Source organism: Podarcis raffonei, chromosome 16 (genome assembly GCF_027172205.1).
Source record: "Podarcis raffonei isolate rPodRaf1 chromosome 16, rPodRaf1.pri, whole genome shotgun sequence".
NCBI lineage: Eukaryota > Metazoa > Chordata > Lepidosauria > Squamata > Lacertidae > Podarcis > Podarcis raffonei.
The window spans coordinates 21,667,459-21,683,199 of NC_070617.1; the positions used below are offsets into that span (position 1 = coordinate 21,667,459).

General features: G+C 44.2%; 1 protein-coding gene across 2 annotated transcripts in view; it reads left to right on the plus strand.

Moving 5' to 3' along the window:
• RASAL1 (RAS protein activator like 1) overlaps window positions 1-15,741 on the plus strand; it is a 72,035-nt gene that overhangs the window by 13,340 nt on the left and 42,954 nt on the right. For both annotated transcript variants that reach the window (XM_053369825.1, XM_053369826.1), the window contains exons 3-5: window positions 8,090-8,203; window positions 14,140-14,201; window positions 15,116-15,245. In XM_053369825.1, the coding sequence (XP_053225800.1) occupies window positions 8,090-8,203; window positions 14,140-14,201; window positions 15,116-15,245 (306 nt within the window). The remainder of the gene's footprint in view (window positions 1-8,089; window positions 8,204-14,139; window positions 14,202-15,115; window positions 15,246-15,741) is intronic.

Sequence of the window (15,741 nt, forward strand, 5' to 3'; positions counted from 1 at the left end):
TTGGTAGAGGACTGGACTATAGGAAATTTTGGTCCAGATGTTCTTATGACTCTTCTTGTTCTAAGATTTATCTGACTAACGTTAGAAATGTGCTCGAGTCCAGACTGTCCTTTGCTAACCTGATGTCCTCCAGATGTTTGGACTAAAACTCCACCTGCCCCAGCCAGCTGTGATGGGAGTTGTAGTCCAGAAAGGCTGTGCTTGGTGGAGCTGGTGGGAGTTGTAGTTCAAAAGCATCCAGAGGGCACAAGGTTGGTGCCAGCTCTGGAAGGCTTGCCAGCTATGACCTCTTTTGTTTTTTGTTTTTTTATTAAATATTTATTGGTATTTTCAACAAACATATAACAATCAAAAACAAAAAGTAAACAAAATAAAAACAACACAAAAATACATAAAATTCAAGACTTAACAAAGAAAAAGAAAAAAAAAACACATAAAGTTTCAGATACTTATTTTCCTTAACCTTATTTCTCAGACCTCCTCACACCTCCCCTTCTTGTATTCCAATTTAAATTGTCAATTCGGCAAGTCCTTAGCTTATTTCTTCGCTTTAACTTGAACATTTATTCTAACATACTGTTATTTTGCTTTACTTCCTTTTTCCATTCCCTCAATTTAATTTTTACCAGCCTTATTTCTATTTAATTTAAAAAAACCAATTTTACCTTATCAAATTTACACATCAATACTTATACCTCATTAATTATTCTTAAACCTTTTTCCTAAAGTCGACCAAAATTTCCCTTCCACGATTTTCCCAATTTCCAAACAACTAACAAACTATAAAAAACAAGGCAGATTATACTTATGTACCCTTTGGATTCCCAGCCTCCACCCACCCTTTTCCCGGTTCCAGTCCCCAACCAATGTCCAACAGTCCTTATGTTATTTAGCCTGGAGATCTCACGTCCGAGGCCCTTATATCTCTCTCAGTTCCTTTCTGCCGGTCTCTTTGATAGTCCTTGATGTTAAGCCCCAAGTCTCGGAGAGGCTCCGGCCCAACAGGATCCATATTGCTTCCAGCCAGGCCTCCGTACTTAAAAGCAAAGCCTATGGGGTACTCCAACTCTTGTTTCATATTTCTTTCAAATCCACATATCCCCAAAGCTCCAACTTTCACCTTCAGCAAATTTGTAATCCTCAGGTCTTCAGATCTCCTCCAAAGGAGATCTCTCCATTTTTCAGACTCCCATTCAGGCCAGGCTTTCCGCATCAAGTTTTTATTATCCTTTTTTGTCATCATGTCAGGCCTCATATTGCAACTCTCCTTTGACTCCTGCAGAATTCCAGCTCCTCCTTCATTTTCTTCAAAGACAACATATTGCTCCATCGTGTCTAAACTTTCAGTTTCATTTATTTGTTCAGTTGAATGAGCTTCCTGCTTCAAGTCCTTATCAGGATCAAAACTGTTGTTTACTGTCGAGCGTAGTACTGAAACCTCTGTAGACAAAGCATTGTACTCATCTTGTAACTTTCCCAGGAGAACAAATGCTCTGTCCAATTCTGCTTGAACTTTCCATGCTCCAGCCATTTTTGTAATGTAATGTCACTAATACCCCTCTAGGGGGATTTTAGTTCCTTAATATTCCTTTCAGCTCAAAACCAAAAGTCCAGTTATTTTGTATCAGCCCTCCTTATTTTCAGCAAGTTATAACAAATAAACCAGCAGAAGCAGCAGAAACAATGTTCTCTTTTTCCAGCTGACAGCTAGCTGACTGACAGCTAACTTGACAGCTGTCAAACTCTTCAATACAGCAGGCTTTCTCACAGGACGTTCCCGGGTCTAGGGGGGGGTGTGAAATTTCAGCTCCCAAAATTCTTTTTATCCTCCAGTAAATCTTCTTATAATGTCAGAACCGTGGAGTCAAGATCTTTTATTAAAAAACAAGAAACAGATTCTCTCGACCTTAGCTGCCCGATCCTTTGCTTTAAATTGTTTACAAAGAGGGGGGGGGGGACTTCCTTTTTAACCCCTTCCCGCTCGTTCCAGATCCAAAATAAAATTTTTTAAAGTTCCAATCTCCGTATTACTCACGGGTTGATGTTTTAGAGTCCAATCGATCCAAAGAAGAAATTGGCGCTCTCTGTCAATGGCTTGCGGCTTCACTCCGTAGGCGAGGGAGTACTCTCAGCACCACGCCTCACCCCGTCCCCGTTCCGAAGCCTTTAAAAAGGCTCCGTCACGGATTGGGGGGGCGCTAATGGTGCCCGCCGAGTCTCTGTGTTCACAGGCATCCGCGCCTGTGATTTTAAGGGTCTCCGCTTCGCCGCAGCGGCCAGACCCAGACGCTACGGAGCCGATTCCCTCCGGAGCTCGGAGGGAATCCGCCATTAAACAATGGCGCCAACCCGGAAGTCTTTTGGATGGAGGTGACTTCCAGACTGGATTATCACAGCCAGATTACTAGCTGGGGTTCTGTTTAGATTTCATATAACCCCTGTTTTAGAACAGATGCAGTGGTTGGCATTTTGTTCCAGGCCCAGTTTAAGGACTCAGCTACATTGGTCAAAAAACAGCGTTTTGTATGCATTATAAACATGCAACACCTGATGGCACTGGCGAGCAAAACAAAAATCTAAGCAATTTTCTCTAGCGTTTTTTTCTTTTGTTAGAACGATTTAATTTCTGACTTATTTATAGCGGGAGGTCCCCCCCGTGTGTAGATCCACCCCAAGCAGCTCATACTGGTGTTCAGAGCCCTAAATGACTCAGGCCCCAAATATCTGAAAGACTGCATCTATGCTGACAGACCCTCCCAGGTGCTGAGATGGGCAGAGGGGGTCCTCTTGGTAGTTCCTCCATCTTCAGAGGCTCAGGGTGATGGCGGCCCAGAAGAGGGCCTTCTCTGTGGTGGCCCCTAAGCTGTTGAACTCACTCTCCACAGAGGTGCACCTGGTACCTTGATTATACAGCTTCCAGAGGTTGCTGAAAACACACCTCTTCGCTTTTGACACTTGAGGTGTATATTTTTGTGATTGTAAGTTATTTTAAACTGTTTTTGATGCTGTGTTTCAATTTCACAACTGGCCCTGGGGTCTTGGGGTGAAGGGCAGGCAAACAGCAGCAGCAACAACAACAGCAGCAGCAGCAGCAACAACAACAGGGTCTGGACTCTGCTTCCCTTGGGAAAAGCATTGCTCTGTGAAAGCTTCTCGTTGTCAGGCTTCCAAATCCAGGCTTTGTCTATGACGTGTCCCACTTAAAGCCTGAGCCGAAAATTAAGCTCCCTTCCATGGGGATTAACGAAAACAAGGGGTTGTCCTAGGCAATTTAGGCAGATCTGTGACGGTTGGTGCCTGGTTGGCAGCCGTGGGGCAGCCTCCCTGGTTGCCAAAGGAGAGATTCAGATGTGCCGTTAAAAGGTGAGCGCTAATATCCACAAGGAATGTTAATCCGCCATGAGGTTTTCCGCAGCTTAATGTTTGAGAGCAGGAGGCCAGACATCTCAGCTGGGCTTTTTGCTTATGTTATTTTAAGGCCTCATGGACCTGCATATAGCCAGGGGAGCAGGTAGCACTTCCAGGGAGACCAGATAATGTTGTCTGCAAGGAGACTAGATAACGTTGCATCATATTTTTTCTAGAATAAGAGATGCTGGCAATTGCCATGAACGCCTCCCTTGTTTTCTTTTAATGTCAATGGCACCTACCTGAGAGGTGTTGGAACTGAGTTCTGGCTGAAAAAAAAGCCCTTGTTATCCCACCTAAGATGAGCCTGCTGAATCAGGCTGATGGCCCATCTAGATTTTGTTAGCTCTGTTTGCAGGGAGTTTAGATGACATTGGCCATTTAGCAGGTCTTCCTCCTGGTTTGTGGGCAGGAAGGTTAGCAGACCCTCCAAGTGTCCCTATTTTCCAGGGACATCCCAGATTTAAAGAAGATGCCCCAGTTTCTGGCTTAATCCCAGAATGTCCCACTTTTCCTTAGGACGTCCCTATTTTCAGTGGAGAAATGTTGGAGGGTATGGAGTTAGCCGACTCACCGAGCCGTCTGAAGGCAGCCCTGGATAGGGAAGGTTTTTTAAAAAAATGTTTAATGCTTCATTTTGCTTTTATATATGTTGTAAGCTGCCCAGAGTGGCTGGGGCAACCCAGTAAGATGTGTGGGGTATAAATAGTAAGATTATCATTATGGATTGAGACGTCTTTATTTTCATCGGAGAAATGTTGGAGGATATGGTTTAGATGAAGTTGCATCAAAGTAAGGATGCATTTGTTTAAAGCAGCATGATATATCATCCCCTAAAGAATTCTGGGAGCTACAATCCCCAGAGTTGATTTAACAATCAATCCCTCTTCCCAGGGAACTCAGAGCACTGGTCAGAGCACTGGTCCATCAAGCTTAAAAAGGTAAAGGTAAAGGACCCCTGACAGTTAAGTTCAGTTGTGAACGACTCTGGGGTTGCGGCGCTCATCACACTTTACTGGCCAAGGGAGCAGGCATTTGTCTGCAGACAGTTTTTCTGAGTCATGTGGCCAGCATGACTAAGCTGCTTCTGGCGAAACCAGAGCAGTGCACAGAAACCCCCTTTACCTTCCCGCCAGAGTGGTACCTATTTATCTACTTGCACTTTGACGTGCTTTCGAACTGCTAGGTTGGCAGGAGCAGGGACCGAGCAATGGGAGCTCACCCCGTCGCAGGGATTCGAACCGCCAACCTTCCGATTGGCAAGCCCTAGGCTCAGTGGTTTAGACCACAACGCTCTATACTCACTAGCACCTGCTCTCCAGGGTTACAGACAGGGGGTCTCTCCTAGCCCTTCCTGGAGATGTCAGTGGTCGAACCCGGAACCTTTTGCAGGCCAAGCAAGTGTCCTAACCACTGAGCTACAGCCTGTCCCAAAGGCACTACGTACTTTTGGATTTAAAAGGTTTTTTTTTACAGGTCCTGATAGCTTCTATTAGCACCATTTACAGTATTCCTTCATCCTCCACTTTCTCTTCTGTGGAATATGTGGTAGGGTCACCATACTGGCAGCTTGTAAGCATGATTGATAGCTTGTCAGCCATTTGACATTGCCCGGTGCCCAGAGGTGTTAAGGAACCCTGTGCTTGTCTTCCTGGGCTAGAGAATTGGCAAGAGCCTCAGAGAGCCTCAGGCTGTCTGATCTTTCCAGTCTTGACACACCCTTCTCATCTTATCCCTCCTCAAATATTTGATCAAGAGCAAACTGACAACATTATAAGTGGCTTGAAGACAGAGCAACATGGCTCTGTAAAGATTTGCTCCTTAGGATGGTGAACGATTAACCAGGCTGGGAAGAGGCGGTTGAATCAGTCCCTGGCTGTGCTGAGGGGAGGCGGAGATGAAAGGACATATGAACAGAAGAATAAGAGAAAGCCAAGGTGGTGCAGTGGTTAGAGAATTGCACTAGGACAACCTGGGAGACCAGGGTTCAAATCCCCACTCAGCCATGAAGTTCACTGGGTGTGACCTTGAGTCAATCACTAGCTCTCAGCCTAACCTACCTCACAGGGTTGTTGTGGGGGTTAAATGAGCTCATTAGAGAAAAAGCGGGATATGAATGCAATCAGTCACTCAATCAATCAATCAATCAATCAATCAATCAATAGCCTACTGGATCAGGCCAATGCCCCAGCTAGTCCAGCATGCAGTTCTCATAGCCACTGATGGCCTTCTGCTCTGCAAATTTGTCCAGACCTCTTTCAAAGTCATCCAAGTTGGTGGTCATCACTGCTTCCTGTGGGAGGGAGTTCCATAGGTTAACGATGTGTTGCATAGAAGGCATTAAGCACCAACGGTCCTTCTGGGCAGACTCCTGACTTGACCGCCCTCTCCAACAAAGTGTTCCCTGGCTAGCTCTAAAAGTGGTGAATAAGAATGAGAGGAAACACGAGAGATTACAAACTGATGATCTGGCAATAAAATTAGGTGTATAAAATGACACATGACGTGGGAAAAAATGGATATAGGGAGAAGGTTTTTCTCCCGCTGTTAGGATACTAGAACTTAGGGACATCCTAAATGTTGAAAGATACAGGACAGACCCGCTTCACACAGCGGACCTCGTACCCACACAAGGTGTAGGGATTGGCCTCCAACTTGGAGGCCTTTAGAAGAGGATTGGACCATTTTGTGGAGGAGGAGGCTCTCTGTGGTGACTAGCCGCTGCAACTACTGTTGGAGGCAGTATGCATCTCAATAACAGTTGGCAGGAATTATAGGCAAGGAGAGAATTACTATTTTACTTACTATATGTAGGGTTTTGTGTCAGCGTTGCTTGTGCAGGTTCTTTGCTGTTCGCTTGTGTTCCTTTGGTGGGGAGAGAGGTTGGGGTTGGCCTAGGGTGTGGCTGTTCATTTGTGGTTGGCTGTGGTGGTCTTCGTTTTCATGTGTGAGTGGGGCGGGTGGGTGTTTTGGATCAGGTTTGCCATATTGATTTGTATGCTGTTGGTGGATTTTTGTCGTTGTCTTGTTGGGCTGTGTATGTGATAAAGGGGAGCCGTACCGGGGTGAAGGAATCTTCTTCTATTTGTCCCCGGGTCAGTTTCAGTTTATTGGTTAATTTTTCTAGTAGGGCTGTTTCCCATACTATTTGGTACCATTGGTCCATGCTTACTCCTGACAGGTCTCTCCAGTGTCTGGCTATGATGCTTCTGGCTGCTGAAAGGAGGTGGGTTATGAGTTCTAATTTGCAGGTTTCCTATTAAGGCACCTGGTTGGCCACTGTGAGAACAGGATCCTGGACTCGATGGGCTCTCTTTGGTGTGATCCAGCAGGGATCGTCTTAGTGTGCATATGGTTTTAGCTCTGTTTTCCTGTATTTTCGCGGTATAAGCCACCCCAGACTCTGTGTCCATCATTTGATGCCCTTCTTTGTGGGTCTCCTCTATGTGAGGTCCAGAGCGCAGCAACATGAGAAGGGGCCTTCTCTGTAGTGGCTCCCCATTTGCAGAATGCTCTCCCCAGGGAGGTTAGCCTGGTACCTTCATTATATATTTTTAAGCACCAGGTGAAAAAGTTCCTCTTCAACCAAGACTTTGGCTGATTCATATTCTACCACCTTTTAAATGTGTCTGTGGGAAGTGTGTGTGTGGGGGGGGTATTGTTTTGCTGTTTTGTTTTTCTTATTTACCGTATTTTATTCTGTGAACTGCCTTGTGATGTTATGATGAACGGCAGTCGTCGTCTTCTTCTTTGGCAATCACTCATAGCCAAGTAAGATTGTCTCCCATAAACACGGTTTTAACAGTGAGTCCGTAAGTGACCTTGAAGGCCAATTCTGGATCCACACAACCTTCCACAATGAAAGGGCAGTATATAAATCTAATAATTTTTTAAAAAATAAAAAAATACATTTTGCCCATCGGTTTTATGTATATCATTCTGGGCTCTTTTGAGGAAGGTTGATAAATTAATAATAATAAGTGAAATAACAAGAACAACAACAACTGAGGTCCAGCGCCAAGGGCCTTCTGGTGGTTCCCTCGCTGCGAGAAGCCAAGTTACAGGGAACCAGGCAGAGGGCCTTCTCGGTAGTGGCACCCGTCCTGTGGAACGCCGTCCCATCAGATGTCAAAGAGATAAACAACTACCTGACATTCAGAAGGCATCTTAAGGCTGCCCTGTTCAGGGAAGCTTTTAATGTTTAATAGGTTATTGTATTTTAGTGTTTTGTTGGAAGCCGCCCAGAGTGGATGGGGAAACCCAGCCAGATGCGTGGGGTATAAATAATAAATTATTATTATTACTATTATTATTATTATTATTATTATTATTATTATTATTATTATTTCACCCACCCTTCACCCCAAGGTCCCAGGGTGTGTTACAACATTAAATCACAAGATTAAAAACAACCTGCAGCCACAAAAATAAAGTGGGTACATACATATATATAGATCAGGTATGGGGAACCTTTAGCCCTCCTGATATTGCTGAACTACAACTCCCATCAGCCCCAGCAAACATGGCCAGTGGTCTGGGATGAGGGGAGTTACGAGTTCTGCAACCTCTGGAGGGACAAAGGTTCCTCACGCTATATATATACTTGAGAATCTGGGTTCCTGACACCTCAAAAGACAGCCACACATCCAGTGTTGACTTCTTCTTTGCTTCCCCTCTGCAGAACTGCCACGGTGTGGAAGAACCTCAACCCTTTCTGGGGGGAGGAATATACTCTGCACCTTCCGATGGGGTTCCACAACCTCTCCTTCTATGTTCTGGATGAAGACACTATTGGGTAAGTAGGGGAATGGGCACCAGAGAAGGTGGGCTGTAATGGGCCATGTATGCAGAAGACCATTGTATTTTGAGGAGGTAGGAATAATACCCAGTAGTGATGTGTGGAACTGAGAGCTGGACCATAAAGAAGGCTGATCGCCGAAGAATTGATGTTTTTGAATTATGGTGCTGGAGGAGACTCTTGAGAGTCCCGTGGACTGCAAGAAGATCAAACCTATCCATTCTGAAAGAAATCAGCCCTGAGTGCTCACTGGAAGGACAGATCGTGAAGCTGAGGCCCCAATACTTTGGCCACCTCATGAGAAGAGAAGACTCCCTGATGTTGGGAAAGATGGAGGGCACAAGGAGAAGGGGATGACAGAGGACGAGATGGCTGGACAGTGTTCTCAAAGCTACGAACATGAATTTGACCAAGCTGGGGGAGGCAGTGGAAGACAGGAGTGCCTGGCGTGCTCTGGTCCATGGGGTCATGAAGACACGAGTAATGACTAAACAACAACATGAATAATACCCAGTAATACCCCAAGCAATGCTTCGCTATTACCCTGTTTGGAGGGGCTACGATGGAAAAGACCTCTCTAAGCAACTGTGTGATGCTGATACACTACAAGAACATGTTTAAGAGGTTGCTGATCCAATACAATACAGTGTACCTCGGGTTAAGTACTTAATTCGTTGTGGAGGTCCGTTCCTAACCTGAAACTGTTCTTAACCTTGAGAACCACTTTAGCTAATGGGGCCTCCTGCTGCTGCTGCTGCTGCTGCCGCGCCGTTGGAGCACAATTTCTGTTCTCATCCTGAAGCAAAGTTCTTAACCCGAGGTACTATTTCTGGGTTGGCGGAGTCTGTAACCTGAAGCGTATGTAACCTGAAGGTACCACTGTATATGAAGGCTTCAATATTCTCCCAGGGAAGTTCTTCCCTAAAGTCTGTCGTTTATCTGTCTACATGAGCTGAGATGGCTCTTGACTCAATGCAGATCAAACTTCTTACAACTGATAAAGGTGAATGGGTTCTATCAGGCTCAGCGTGATTAGTCCATGTGGTTGCCTTAAGACAGATGACAGAATAACACTCTCCTGTTCTTGGATTTGAGGACTGCATTTCCTGAGCACCTTACGGTAGGAGTCGCTAATCACTTCCCTTGTAGCATTACTTTATATTTATTTACTCATTGCATTTATATCCCACCTCTCCTCCAAGGGGCTCATGGTGGCATCCGTCGTTCCCCTGCCACCCTTTTTGTCCTAATGACAAAAGCAAGGCAGGCTGGGTTGAGAGCACAGCGATGAAATTCTTTCAGGAGACTCCACTAAAACCGCCTTTACAAATCTCTTAAGAACAATAAAACAATTCACCGGACAATTCACAATAGCTCTGTAAGTGACAAGCAGGGTGGATTAAAATCAACAATTTAAAAATAAATCAGATTTTTTAAAATTTAAATTGGATTTTTAAAATAAAATGCTTTTGGAGGAAAAATCTTTCTAAAGATAGCTTTCTATTTAAGTTACATTATAGTCCAAAGGCTATTCATCAGGAAATAAGGATTTGTTTTAAGTTTTTCATGTGTGCTAAAACTCAGTCTAAGTTTTTTTTTAAAAAAAGTTTAACCACATCAGTTAACAAACATGGATACATTTGCTATAATGTCATTGCTTTAGTTAAATAAATTGTTTAAATTGTTATTAAGGAAATTATTATTTTTCTCCTTCCAATAAAGTACAGCAGAAAAGTTGTCCAAATATAAACCGTTAACATATTAAACCTCACAATAATTTCATAATTATCAGTCTATGTATTTCTAATAGTATAACCAAATCAGTATTTTTTGATATAACTGTAAAAACTACTCTGAAAATTTTTAATTCTGGAAGACCTACATTGGCTCCCAGTATGTTTCCGAGCACAATTCAAAGTGTTGGTGCTGACCTTTAAAGCCCTAAACGGCCTCGGTCCAGTATACTTGAAGGAGCGTCTCCACCCCCATCATTCTGCCCGGACGCTGAGGTCCAGCGCCGAGGGCCTTCTGGCGGTTCCCTCATTGTGAGAAGCAAAGCTACAGGGAACCAGGCAGAGGGCCTTCTCGGTAGTGGCGCCCGCCCTGTGGAACGCCCTTCCAGCAGATGTCAAAGCGATAAACAACTACCTGACATTCAGAAGACATCTTAAGGCAGCCCTGTTCAGGGAAGTTTTTAACGTGTGATATTTTACTGTATTTTTGGTTTCTATGGAAGCCGCCCAGAGTGGCTGGGGAGGCCCAGCCAGATGGGCGGGGTATAAATAATAAATTATTATTATTATTATTATATTATTCCAAAAATGAAACCTTCATTTGGTTGTAAATATGAAGATTATACCAGCAAGAATGAGGCTTTCTGTAAAAGAAAGAAAGAAAAAGATTTAAATCAAGTCTTACTGACTAGTGATTTAAATCAATTTGATTTAAATCAAATCCACCCTGGTGATAAGTTTGCGCATGCAAAGCACAACCCTGAACAGCTTTGCTTAAATTGAATGGCATGAAATGACTCACAAATTTTCCCATTCCTGGGCAACACCTTACTGGATTTTAAGGCCCAGGACACAAGTTTGACTGCCAGGCCATGAGGTTATTCTGCTTCTTGCATCATCTTGTAAGCATAACTGTTTCTGTGTCAATGGAGATGATACAGATGCGTGGAGATGCGTGTGCTGGGGGAGTTGCAGTTTGGAGGATAATCCTATTGTGCACCCGACGGTGGAACTCTCTGTCACAAGAGACTAGGGCCCTGCGGGACTTGACATCTTTCCGCAGGGCCTGCAAGACAGAGCTGTCCCGCCTGGCCTTTGGTTTGGACTCAGCCTGACCCTTATGTTTCCCTCCCCTTATGGTTTTGATCTATGGGCTACTTTTAAAATGAGGCTGCATTTTAAATTGTATTTTAACCTGTATTTTAAATTGGTTCCCCCCCTCCCTATTATATTTTTATTGTAATTTTACTGGTGTTAGCTGCCGTGAGCTCGCCTTTGGCTGGGGAGGGTGGGGTATAAATAAATTATTATTATTATTACTACTACTACTACTTGGGCCATGAAGCTCACTGGGTGACCTTGGGCTGCATGCTGTCTCTCCGCCTCACCCCCTGGAATGGTTTAATTCTAATTAACTTAGTGCAAGGGCCACATTCCACTTGGGGAAACCTTCTCGGGGGCCACATGCCAGTGGTGGGCGGGGCCAGTGGCAAAAGTGGGCGGGGCCACGAAATTTACCTTTGTATAGTAGGCTACTTTCTTCCCGCACTCACCTGCCCCTCTCTATCCTCCACCCAGGCAGGCAAGAATCATTGTCAAGAGATTGAGGACACATTTCTGGCTAGGCAAAAATGCACAAGGACGAGGCAATGCTGGTCCGATGGAGTGTGTGTGGCCAGGGATGGGGTGTAGCCTATGTAGGGTCCTTGGAGGCTATGTCTAGCCATCATGGCTACTAGCCACTGGTAGCTTTCCTGATCCACCAAGGTTCCCGTCGCCCCACCGAGGCAATGGCTCAGGTGAGACTGCACAAGGTAAGGATGTTAGCTGGTGTTGATCAGGAACAGGGAAGGTTCAGGACCCTGGACAGTACTGCAGGTTCTGGCCCAAGGATTTATTGTCCCTTCAATCTGTGTGTATAGAAGGACATTTGCTGGAGTGAAGGGTAACGTACGAAAATGCATTATATTAGGGGGGACTTGACCATTTTCTGTTTGCTTTGAAACAAATACAAGAACCACGAAACAATATTATGGGAAGTTTGGTTGCAAAAATGCATTATATTAAGAGAAACAGCATATATATATATATATATATATATATATATATATATATATATATTAAGATTTTACAAAACAAAAAAGTCATCATTTCAAATAAATCAATCAATCAGATAAAGCCCAGACAAAAAACACAGAACAGAAAAACAAGAAAAAATACACAATTAACAAGAAAAGAAAAAGAAGAAAAAAGAAGAATCCACTTTTAAATTTCAAAATTCCATATCCCTCTGTCCTGACCTCCTCACATCTCTCTTTTTTGTGTTCCTCTTTGTTCCGTCGAATTCAGCAAGTTCTAACCCTTTTTCAAACCTTACTTATAATTATACATTTCCAGTTATTATGTCTCAAATTTCCCTTATCTTAACCCATTACTCCACCTTATATACTATGACATAATATTATTCTGTTCATATCCCCCTTCTCCTTTTTAAAATTCTTCTTTTCATATCACTTTTAACCTAATCCCACCTGCCCTGTTACCTTCACTTTCCACATCATGTTAACACTCAAACATTTTACAATATTTTTGTAAATAGTCCTTAAACTTTTTCCAGTCCTGTTCCATCAATTCTTCTCCCTGGTCACGGATTCTGCCAGTCATTTCTGCCAGAGAAACAGCACATATAAATGAGAACATCGGGGGGAAATTTGCATGGAAATGCTGGTGAGTTTTCATCGAAACCTTAAAAAAATAAAATTGCACACCGATGCAGAAATGCCAAGAACTGGATTTAAGGCTGGAGAAATGAAAAATGGGCAGAAACCAAAAACTGACTGATTAACCCATCTGTGCTGTGGTGGAGTTGGGGGCGACACGGGGAGCTGCCGACCTTGACATCCTTCAAACGCTCTTGGATGGGCTAAATAGGATGCAAAGCTTTCTCTGCGAGTGGAGACCCTTTGCCTCTATCTGCTTCTACAGGGCTTTGCGTTGCTCTGGAGAGAATAGGCTTTTTTGGTGGGCCGCCTCCTGGAGAAGAAGATGTATTGCATGAGAAGGACTAGGAACAGGTGGATCCATCTGTTTCCTCCCAACGCCTCTTTTGAGTTCGTCTGTTCAAAAGCCTTGTTTCTGCGACAACAATCTGCATTTCCCCTACCCATTGGGCAGTATCCAGATAACTTGTTTGGTTGGCGCTAGGATTTAACCTTGTGTAATGGAACTTTAAGGACGTGGGTGGCGCTGTGGGTTAAACCACAGAGCCTAGGACATGTCGATCAGAAGGTTGGCGGTTTGAATCCCCGCGACGGGGTGAGCTCCCGTTGCTCCTGCCCACCTAGCAGTTTGAAAGCACGTCAAAGTGCAAGTAGATAAATAGGTACCACTCTGGCGGAAAGGTAAACGGTGTTTCCATGTGCTGCTCTGGTTCGCCAGAAGCAGCTTAGTCATGCTGGCCACATGACCCGGAAGCTGTATGCCGGCTCCCTCGGCCAATAAAGCGAGATGAGTGCCGCAACCCCAGAGTCGGCCACGACTGGACCTAATGGCCAGGGGTCCCTTTACCTTTACTAATGGAACTTTCCCCATTTTCCTCCCCGCCCCCCTGTAGGCCCCTTACACCTCTCCTAGGGGTCCCCTCTGTGGGGCAGATCTGGGGCATACAGGCATACAAAGGGAAGTTCCATTCTGCACACATGAATTTTTTCACTGGTGGGATGAGGTACGTAGGACTGCAGTAGCTACAGTGGATACAACATAGCCCTGTTTAGGGAAGCTTTTAATGTTTAATAGGTTATTGTATTTTAGTGTTCTGTTGGAAGCCGCCCAGAATGGCTGGGGAAACCCAGCCAGATGGGCGGGGTTTAAATAATAAATTATTATTATTATTATTATTATTATTATTATTATTATTATTCCCCACCACCACAAAAAAATAGGCATTTTTGTATGTTAAACCTCCCCCCCCCCATTTTTAGATATGTGTTTCTGTGTAGGTTATATCTAGCTGCTAGATATTGCATTGCAGAATTCAGAAGGATAACTGTTCCACTCTGCAAATTAGTCTGGGAAGGGCAAATGGTTTGCTTAAAAATCAGGGTTGCACAAACTCCACAACAACCCTGCCAGATAAGGCAGCTTCTGGTGCTCCTCTTTCAGTCCCATCTTGTACAATTTTTGTTCTTTGTCTCCTTGCAGGCATGATGATGCCATCGGCAAAATCTCCCTCAGCAAAGACTTCATCTCATCTCACTCTCGGGGTAGGTGCCAGTGGGCACTCTAGTGGGAAGGGTGACCAAAGGCTGCGGGGTGTGGGGTGTGAGGGGTGTGATGTTGTATTGTGTTTCCTACTATTTTTTGTTGGGAGCCGCCCAGAGGGGCTGGGGCATCCCAGTCAGATGGGCGGCATGCAAGCAAGCAAGCAAGCAAACAAACGTCAACAAAAAAACAAACAAATGTTGATGCCAATAAACAAACAAACAAATGTTGTTGTTAACAGATAGAAAAATCCCTAAACTATCTGCCAAGACCGTCAACAATTTTCATATGGAAAGGGATATATATATATATATATATATATATATATATATATATATATAGTTAAAGCCATGGTTTTCCCAGTAGTGATGTATGGAAGTGAGAGCTGGACCATAAAGAAGGCTGATCGCTGAAGAATTGATGCTTTTGAATTATGGTGCTGGAGGAGACTCTTGAGAGTCCCATGGACTGCAAGAAGATCAAACGCATCCATTCTTAAGGAAATCAGCCCTGAGTGCTCACTGGAAGGACAGATCCTGAAGCTGAGGCTCCAGTACTTTGGCCACCTCATGAGAAGAGAAGACTCCCTGGAGAAGACACTGATGCTGGGAAAGATGGAGGGCACAAGGAGAAGGGGACGACAGAGGACGAGATGGTTGGACAGTGTTTTCGAGGTTACCAGCATGAGTTTGACCAAACTGCGGGAGGTAGTGGAGGACAGAGGTGCCTGGCGTGCTATGGTCCAGGGGGTCACGAAGAGTCGGACATGACTGAACGACTAAACAACAACAATACACACACACACACACACACACACACACACACACATGTATATGTGTACACACACACACACACATATAGTCCTTCTGCAGACTTCTGCTGTGTTTCCCATTCTCTCTCTCTTCCTCCAATGCAGGAATTGACAGCTGGATCAACCTGAGCCCTGTGGATCCCAACGAAGAGGTGCAGGGGGAGATTTCGGTGGAGCTGCAGGTGGTGGAGGAATCCCACAAGAGGGTGCTGTGCTGCCATGTCATTGAAGCCAGGTAGAAGAAGGGTTTTCTCTCTGTGTGTCCTCCTCCCCCTCTCCCCTTTCTAGCTCAAGAGTGCATCTCAAGCAGGTGGAGGGAATGTTCTTTCATGTGTGGTGGACTTGTAAAAGGGTAAAAAAGTTTTGGGAAATGACCCATAATGAATTGGAAAAAAAAATGTTTAAAAGTACTTTCCAAAAACAAACACACCCAGATTCCTTTCTGTTGGGGACAATTCAGACTGAAATTCCTAGGCGTCAAAAAAGGTTATTTATGTATGCCACTTCTGCAGTCCATGTTTCATTAGCCCAAAAATGGAAAGCGAGGGAAGTACCAACCAAAGAAGAATGGTAACTTAAATTGACAGAATATGCACAGCTTGCAGACTTAACATAGAATAAGAGAACAAGAAGAGCATATGTTTTGAGAAGATTGGAAAACGTTTATTGAATATATGGGAAATAACTATGTACAGCTGAAAACGCTTAAAATAAATTCAACAGTGTAAATA